Raw genomic sequence first — 9859 nt, 5'->3', positions numbered from 1 at the left:
CCCCCCCCCCCCCAATAAAATCAATTTATTCAGACACAACTGTTATGATCATTACACAGACCCTGCAGTAACTCGGAGATCATTTGACCACAAGATGTAGATTTTGACTTTGTGTGAGTTTGGACTTGAAGGAGGGAGATTGGTTAATTTTGGTCGAAATAAGGGAGTCTCCCTCCTAATGAGTGAGTCTTCCTCCTAATGAGGGAGTCTCCCTCCTAATGAGTGAGTCTCCCTCCTAATGAGTGCGTCTCCCTCCTAATGAGTGAGTCTCCCTCCTAATGAGTGCGTCTCCCTCCTAATGAGTGTGTCTCCCTCCTAATGAGTGAGAGTTGACAGCTAGTCATAAAAATCAGTGAAAATGGTTAGTTTAGGAATAGTGTGGACAAAATTGGGTCTACAGACAGACAACCTCATTCAAGTATGTATGACCAAACAAAGAAATAAACTGAAGAAGATCCCAAGTGTAAAATAGGAAAAGGAAGTGGAGTTAGCTTTTACCTTTTCTGTTTTTGCTTCTGACATATAGTCATTTAACTCTTGATGTAGTCGCTGCATATCTGACATGCTTTCAAAAGGTGTTATCTAAAAAGAGGAAAATCCAAATGGTCATATAAAACATGTTTTATACAACAAAAATATCCAAAATTGATACAAAAGGTATTGTCCATAATGTTAAGATCAGAATTGCTACAAAAAGTGTTACTGTTATCTAAAACAAAACAAAATTAAATTATAACAAAATATTACATCTACAACAAAAATATTGAAATTGTCAAAATTATGTTGTCTAAAAAAACCATTCAAAATGTCACAAATGATGTAATCGTCAACAAAAATATCAAAATCATCACAAAGTGTGTGTTGTATGTAGCATCTGTAAATGTTACAGCATATTGATAGTATCAAAACATGTATACCTTACAACCTGAATGTCTCCATCTATACGACTGTAAACATTTTAACAAGATAACTTTAAAGGCAGTGTTTATTTCTAAAACTTCCCAGAGATCTGATTTTTGTAGTCATAGTATTCCATGTTGTGTGTATAGGACTATAGGGCTAGAAATAAATTTAGAAAACCACTAGTCAGTCGGGCTAGTAGTTTCCAATTTAACTGGTCGGTGAGTAAATACCACTTACCCGGGTACTAAATGTTATTCAACATGGTAAGTAATATCAAATTTTGACTGGTCAATTGGGCTAGTGGTTTCTAGAAACACTAGTCCAGCAGGCTATATCAAGGCTTCAAGGCTAGTGGTTTCTAGAAATACTAGTCCATCAGGATATTTCAAAAGTCTCAGACTATCATATGTAAAATCACTGATTAAATCATTAATAACCAACTCAAGCATTAGTGATAAGTTTGCATGCATCAATGAACGAGACAAAGCTAAAACAAAAACATCGTAACATCGTAACATTAAAGCACTACAGCCAATATAAAACTATCTGTTTCCCGTAATATTTTTTAGATGTATATTCCGTCTTTTTGTATTGAAAGAGTTATCTGCTCTTGTGAGCAGGTATTTGTTTGTGAGAGTAAAGTCATCAATTTTTGAGAAAATGATGTAATTTTCTCACACAAACCAATGACGTAACAATCAATACCTGTTTACAAGAGAAGATAATTCTGCAATATACAAAGACGGAATAAGGTAAAAAAAAAAAATCAATTCATAATTGCAGTTTTTGATTCACAAGTATGATAATGTCCATGAATATTTCAGGACACATTTTGAATGACTTTTGTTAAAATGGGACACCATTCAATTATTTCAGCAATTGTTGAAAATTTTAGAAAATATTTTTTTTTATCAGACGAGACACTGCAAACCTTTCTGGTTGTTAGACTAAACTAGAGAAGCAGGAAACACAAATTTTACAAGTTGGCCTTGTTTTCTATGTACAAGCAGGAACTCTGATAAACAAGAAACTGAACTCAACATGAGGACTGAACAGATCAGATCTCTATACATCTCCTTACCAGTCTGAATGTGTTAGTTCTCACACCAAACACATGAAACCTTAAGTCCAAGTTGTCTCATATTTCCAGTGATTTTCCCCCTAAGCTAAAAAAGTGGCTCATTTCCCCAAAATGACCAAAATCTGAGAAGTATATTCCCAATTTCAATACAATTAATGCTATATTTTTTCCATTCATAAAGGAAATAGGCTGCTGTAAAATTTAAAAACACTGATTTATCGTTTTTTCTTTTACAGTTTGACAGTAGACTTTTGGAAGATGACCAATATAGCAGCAATAACTCTTGAAGTGAGGTACATACCATATTCTACATTAAGGATTACCTTCTTATTAGATAGAGTGTGAATACACTCTCTAGCAATAAGTGAAATGGTGGAATGACATATGAAGTTAACAATTTCGTTATATCGTTGTCCAGGTAAACAATTCAAGTCGCTTCCTCAGTCAAAGCTTAACAATGGGGCCATTTGGTCTTGAAATGTGGCAACACATTTGATGCATTACACTGTTTGTGTTTATAATAAAACTTTGATTTTCAAATTAAGGATTTTCTTTCTAGAAGAAAGAGGACTTTGAAGGTGAGACGTATGAAGATGTTGATACTGTACATGTCTGTTACTCACACACGAGTCTGACAGGGGAGGTTGGTAAGCAAACACCACCTACACACAATAAGTCTGTACATTTAACACGATAAGTCTGTACATTTAACACGATAAGTCTATACATTTAACACAATAAGTCTATACATTTAACACAATAAGTCTATACATTGAACACAATCAGTCTACATTTAACACAATAAGTTTGTACATTGAACGCAATAAGTCTGTACATTTAACACGATACGTCTATACATTTAACACAATAAATCTATACATTTAACACAATCAGTCTACATTTAACACAATAAGTTTGTACATTTAATGCAATAAGTCTATACATTTAACACAATAAGTTTGTACATTTAACACAATAAGTCTATACATTTAAAACAATAAATATATACATTTAACACAATAAGTCTATACATTAAACACAATAAGTCTATACATTTATAAGTTTGTACATTTAACACAATAAGTCTACATTTAACACAATAAATCTATACATTTAATACAATAGGTCTATACATTTAACACCAATAAGTCTATACATTTAACACAATCAGTCTACATTTAACACAATAAGTTTGTACATTTAACACAATAAGTATACATTTAACGCAATAAGTCTATACATTTAAAACAATAAATCTATACATTTATAAGTTTGTACATTTAACACAATAAGTCTATACATTTAAAACAATAAATCTATACATTTAACACAATAAGTCTATACATTTATAAGTTTGTACATTTAACACAATAAGTCTACATTTAACACAATAAATCTATACATTTAATACAATAGGTCTATACATTTAACACCAATAAGTCTATACATTTAACACTAATAAGTCTATACATTCAACACAATAAGTCTATACATTTAACACAATAAATCTATACACTTAATACAATAAGTCTATAAATTTAACACAATAAGTCTACACATTTAACACAATAAGTCTACACATTTAATACAATAGGTCTATACATTTTACACCAATAAGTCTATACATTTAACACAATAAGTCTATACATTTAACACAATAAGTCTACACATTTAACACAATAAGTCTATACATTAAACACAATAAGTCTATACATTAAACACAATAAGTCTACACATTTAACACAATAAGTCTATACATTAAACACAATAAGTCTATACATTAAACACAATAAGTCTATACATTTAACACAATAAGTCTATACATTTAACACAATAAGTCTATACATTTAACACAATAAGTCTATACATTTAACACAATAAGTCTATACATTAAACACAATAAGTCTATACATTAAACACAATAAGTCTATACATTTAACATGATAAGTCTGTACATTTAACACAAAATTCTATACAGTTAACACAAAAAGTCTACACATTTAACACAAGGAGTATAAACATTTAACACAATAAGTCTATACATTTTTAAGTTTGTACATTTAACACAATAAGTCTACATTTAACACAATAAATCTATACATTTAATACAATAAGTCCATACATTTAACACAATAAGTCTATACATTTAACACAATAAGTACACATTTAACACAATAAGTCTAAAATCTATACATTTAACACAATAAGTCTACATATAACACAATAAATCTATACATTTAATACAATAAGTCTATACATTTAACACAATAAGTCTATACATTAAACACAATAAGGCTATACATTTATAAGTTTGTACATTTAACACAATAAGTCTACATTTAACACAATAAATCTATACATTTAATACAATATGTCTATACATTTAACACCAATAAGTCTATACATTTAACACAATAAGTCTATACATTTAACATGATCAGTCTGTACATTTAACACAATAAGTCTACACATTAAACACAATAAGTCTATACATTTAACATGATAAGTCTATACATTTAACACCAATAAGTCTATACATTGAACACAATAAGTCTATACATTGAACACAATAAGTCTATACATTAAACACAATAAGTCTACACATTAAACACAATAAGTCTATACATTTAACATGATAAGTCTGTACATTTAACACAAAATTCTATACAGTTAACACAAAAAGTATACACATTTAACACAATGAGTCTATACATTAAACACAATAAGTCTATACATCTATAAGTTTGTATATTTAACACAATAAGTCTATACATTAAACACAATAAGTCTATACATTTAACACAATAAGTCTATACATTAAACACAATAAGTCTATACATTTAACACAATAAGTCTGTACATTTAACACAACGTATGAAGAAAAGAACACATGTACTGTATACTTATTTAATCTCGCTGGGCTAATATTTCACTGTTGTCCCGATCAGAACTTGTTCGCCGAGATTAAATTTTCATGCAATATTGCACTCCCATAGGGACTGTTCTATATTACGGTGAAATATGATATTGAATGGTTTTTATCTCAGTACGGAACATGTATTATTAATCCTTGAGTATTTAATTTCACGACCATGAATATATCAAAATTGAATTCCCCACAAATGATACCATGCCACTATACAATATGTAGTCCTCTGATAATATTAAGGACATAAACCTTATTGGAGGCACGGTAGTCTAGTGGTAGGAAGCCTGGCTCGTGACCGAAGGGTTGCAGGTTCGAGTCACGGCAAGGCACTGTGTTGTTTCTTCGAGCAAGATACTTTACTCCCCTTGTTCCAGTCTACTCAGCTGTAAATAGGTATGTGGTTGGGCAGTGCTAGAATTGTTGAATGCTAGCTGTTAGCACGGAAATGGCAGCACGGCTGTATGCTTACCAGGGAATTGGCTGGTTGCAAAGGCCCTATTAACACGGATAATAATTTGTGAACCGCTTTGAGATGACCTACGAACTAGGTTGTGATAAAGCGGTGTATAAGAACCTCAAATTATTATTAGTAGTAGTATAAACGTAGATATGGACAAAGTCAGTTTTGTACTAGTCAGGTATTCAATCTATCCTGTGGAAGATACGTTTGGCTTTGTATGTTACTCAAAGAAAACTAGCTAAGTAGTAACAGCAAGATTAAGATTTGTCTTATTTTTTATTTGAAGTATTAGACAAATTATCACTGGTTGGGTGGTGAAGTGGATAATACACTCCTCTTCAGTCGTGTTCAATTCCCCGACGTGAAAAGGTATGGGGTCACCTGCCCAACCACCTGCGTTTCTCCGGGTTTTCCGGTTTTCCTCTCACATTAGGACCCCCTGTCCGCTAACACCTGACCGCTAACACCCATGTCAAAAATATATGTAAGTTGAAATAACTTGTTTCATATTTTTTGTAAAATAAATAAATATTCTATATTATGTACACCTGTATATACATATATGAATGATTTACAACAGAGACTGGATCATGCTGTCTTGGAAAGCTTACAAAAGCAGTAAAAGTGTCCTGCTAGTAGGAGTTTTCAGGGGACACACAAGTATATATGTGCTTAGTCTATAGCTATCAGCCAAAGCAAAAAAGTTTGTTGTAGAAATTTTGTAAATAATATTAGATATGGCAATAAGCAAATGGCAAAAAAGAAGAAGTTGAGCTACATGTATAGTATTGGCAGGTAACATTTCAGTGTTGGTATAACATAGTCAATGTACATGTGGCTGGCTGCCACGCTTAAAAACAGGTTAAAGTTAAATGACATTGGTGATTGGGAGGATATGAATCAGAAAAACAAGAAATGAGACATGTCATTCTTCAAATGCAAATGTATAACCATTCACTTGGTATATGATTTTAACTTACCATATTATTCAATATATAAGCATGCTTGTGAGGAATTAATCAAAGTGTTTTAATATTTTTGAACTGGTAAAACCGATAAATCTACTAAAAACTACTCCATTAAAAGGCCTTAGATTGTGTGAACATCTTGTCATTAATGATTTGCTACTTACAACAAAATTTGCTGGATCAAAAACAAATCCGATGTGGATATCACAGAACTGGCCGTTTGGAGGAAGTGTATGATGGGGTGGGACTACTCGCCGGTGGTATGCTTCCTTGTCCCAGAGGTCCTCGTCTAAAACCACGGCCGCGGGCTTTCCTGTCCCCCACGTGTACAGACTACTGGGCTGGGACGCCTCAGCTATCACATCCTCGCCCCCTGAACTGTTGTCACAAATTATCACAGACTGGTTCTCAGCTGATTGCTTAGTCACAGAAACACTTGTTGGATTAGAAATTTCCTCAGAATTATTTTGTATAGCTTCTGAGTCTTCTACACCGCATTCATCTCCAATTTCTTCCTCACTCTCCTCCGTCTCCCAGGAGTCGGAGGATTTCTGCCTCACAAGAAGCTGGTCCTTGACAACTACTGGGGTTTCTGATTGCACATTTGTAGAAGAGAACTGTCGGGCAGGAGTGAGCTTTGGTCCCTCACTGCCAGTATTTTTTCCAGTCTCGAGTTTTGAGTTAAGGGTTGCTATATAACTAGACTGGGGTGAAAGGGTGACAGACTCTGGTGTATCTTGTTTATTAGGGGACATCGCACAGTCAGAGGTGTCAGAGAGGGAAGAAACACTGCTGCTCTGGGTGTCTATGGACTTGTTAGACAGCGAGGAATCAAGTGGCCGGTCGGCTGTGTCCGAGGGTCGATCAAGTAGATTCGCCACGCTGCCGATCGGCGAGGAGTGACTAGTAAGCAGCGAGGTTTCTGATGCTTCTTGGTAAGTCTTTGCGATCTTCTCATTAATGTTAACATCTTCCTTACCAAAGGTGTCAAACAGTATCACAGACAGGCACTCTTCCCTGTAATGTAGGAAATGATAAGGACAATATATAAAACAGTATCACAGACAGGCACTCTTCCCTGTAATGTAGGAAATGATAAGGACAATATATAAAACAGTATCACAGACAGGCACTCTTCCCTGTAATGTAGGAAATGATAAGGATAATATATAAAACAGAATCACAGACAGACACTCTTCCCTGTAATGTAGGAAATGATAAGGATAATATATAAAACAGTATCACAGACAGACACTCTTCCCTGTAATGTAGGAAATGATAAGGATAATATATATATGCAAGACCACACACTTGTATTTTTCTAACGAATCAGAAAGCACAAGTTTATTGCGCGCAATAAATAAGTGCTTTCTGATTCGTCAGAAAAACACAAGTGTGTGGTCTTGCTTTTATCACCTATCTTCCATATTTGGTAGAGATCGATACAAAGATCGATACGAAGATTTTATAAACTTTGATATTTTTTTGCAAATACCGGGAACTTTTCAGTTCGACATGACAAGGGGATTCCCATAAAAAGTAGTTCCGGCTAGTAGGTAAATACAACATTCCGTATTGCACATGTGCAATACAGAACATTGTATTCCATGGTCTGAAAATTGCTTGTATTTCTATAACAAGATTCAACAGGAATGTGATAAAAAACAGTATAACGTTAACTTAAGTTTGTCAGGGCCATGAGCTGATCATTCCTAGACCGATTTTTAGTTAGATCGGCCTATTAGAACTTGTTTTTATGTTTGAAATAGGTATTTTCAAAATAGCGGCCATGGCAGCCAAATTGTATTTCTGATCGACCCGAAAAATAACAACACTTTGTCAGGACAATAAGTGGATCATTCCTACAAAGTTTCAGTTCAATCGGCCCAACGGAACTTGACTTTAAGTTTAAAATATGTTTTCAAAATGGCTGCCGTGGCGGCCATATTGGATTTCGGATTGACCCGAAAAATAACAACACTTGGTCAGGGAGATGTCAGTAACCTTCCCACAAAATATTAATGAAATCCATTTGCCAGTATTTCAGCTTAAGTTGAAAATGTAAAAAGTGTTAACGGACGACGACAGACGAAGACGATTAGCAATAGGTCACTTGAGTTAAACCTCAGGTGACCTAAAAACATAATGGAGATAGTCCGAGCGTCCTCCATAGGGTCTGTCTGAAAATGTGTGCAACAGGTTTTGGTGCATAGTTCAATAAATTGTTTATTGTATATGTATACTTAAGTATATGTCCTCATACTTTCCATACACAGATGGAACGGTTGTTTACTTATCTCTGCCACTGTGCTGATAAAAATGTTGACCATTTTCGTAATAAATCTTGTTTTATTAAATATTTCTTGCACGTGTAGCCTGTCTGCCTTACCTACTGACGACCTCTGCCACACAAGTTTTGCCAAGAGCAAAGTCAAACAGCGCTTCCAAAACTGTGATGTTCTCTGCCACCTCTTCTAGTCCGTAAAGGGAAACTTCAATAGCCTGCAACAAAGACGTCACCAATACATGTTAAATACAGTAACCTTTATGTGATCAAAATTCCAGGAGAAGCTCAGCAGGGTAATGATTTGTTGAGTTTCCTGGTAGGGTAATAATTTGTTGAGTTTCCTGGTAGGGTAATAATTTGTGGAGTTTCCTGGTAGGGTAATGATTTGTTGAATTACCTAGTAGGGTAATTATTTGTGGAGTTACCTGGTAGGGTAATAATTTGTGGAGTTACCTGGTAGGTTAATAATTTGTTGAGTTACCTGGTAGGGTAATAATATTTTGAGTTACCTGGTAGGGTAATAATATTTTGAGTTACCTGGTAGGGTAATAATTTGAGGAGTTACCTTGTAGAGTAATAATTTGTTGAGTTACCTGGTAGGGTAATAATTTGTTGAGTTACCTGGTAGGGTAACAATTTGTGGAGTTACCTTGTTGGGTAATAATTTGTGGAGTTACCTGGTAGGGTAATAATTTGAGGAGTTTCCTTGTAGGGTAATAATTTGTTGAGTTACCTGGTAGGGTAACAATTTGTGGAGTTACCTTGTTGGGTAATAATTTGTGGAGTTACCTGGTAGGGTAATGATTTGTTGAGTTTGGTGTCCAGGAGTCGCAGTTGATCTGGGATCAGAAGGTCAGTGTCTCCGTGATCAAGGAAATGACACTTGATCTACAAATACAAACATCTTCAATAAATGTTTATTCTATGATTGATGTCTGTTCATAACACCATTGTAATTTAAGGATCCCTGTACCACTGCCAAAATATTCCAGTTAAGAATTCGAAACTGATTTTCCCAACATCACTATAGCTTTGATGAATCATTTCTGAAAAGATAACCAAACCTTGCGGGTCTTTTATGAAAAATAATTAAGATTAAATAATAATAAACAAAATATATTCAACAAAAGTGTTCCAAGTGTTAAAATTCAGCAGGGCTCGAGTGGGATTGGAACGCTAGGCCTAGGGTCAAGGGAAGTGTACGGGCTGACTGCCCTACAGTTGTTTTACT

The 9859-nt window shown here is 34.2% G+C and overlaps 1 protein-coding gene across 1 annotated transcript in view; it reads right to left on the bottom strand.

The window, feature by feature from the left end:
- Nucleotides 1-9516, bottom strand: part of LOC110463053 (tudor domain-containing protein 7A-like) — a gene marked incomplete at its 5' end in the record, with an annotated part of 13552 nt that extends 4036 nt beyond the window's left edge. Inside the window, 5 exons of the mRNA XM_021517391.1 lie at nt 499-582; nt 2608-2646; nt 6506-7358; nt 8731-8843; nt 9418-9516. Of these exons, the coding sequence (XP_021373066.1) occupies nt 499-582; nt 2608-2646; nt 6506-7358; nt 8731-8843; nt 9418-9516 (1188 nt within the window). The remainder of the gene's footprint in view (nt 1-498; nt 583-2607; nt 2647-6505; nt 7359-8730; nt 8844-9417) is intronic.
- Between the last annotated feature and the right edge of the window lie 343 nt (nt 9517-9859).

The sequence above is a fragment of the Mizuhopecten yessoensis genome, unplaced genomic scaffold (assembly GCF_002113885.1).
Source record: "Mizuhopecten yessoensis strain PY_sf001 unplaced genomic scaffold, ASM211388v2 scaffold10861, whole genome shotgun sequence".
NCBI lineage: Eukaryota > Metazoa > Mollusca > Bivalvia > Pectinida > Pectinidae > Mizuhopecten > Mizuhopecten yessoensis.
The sequence above is the reverse complement of the archived record's forward strand: the minus strand, read 5'-3'. Positions and strand labels throughout refer to the sequence as shown.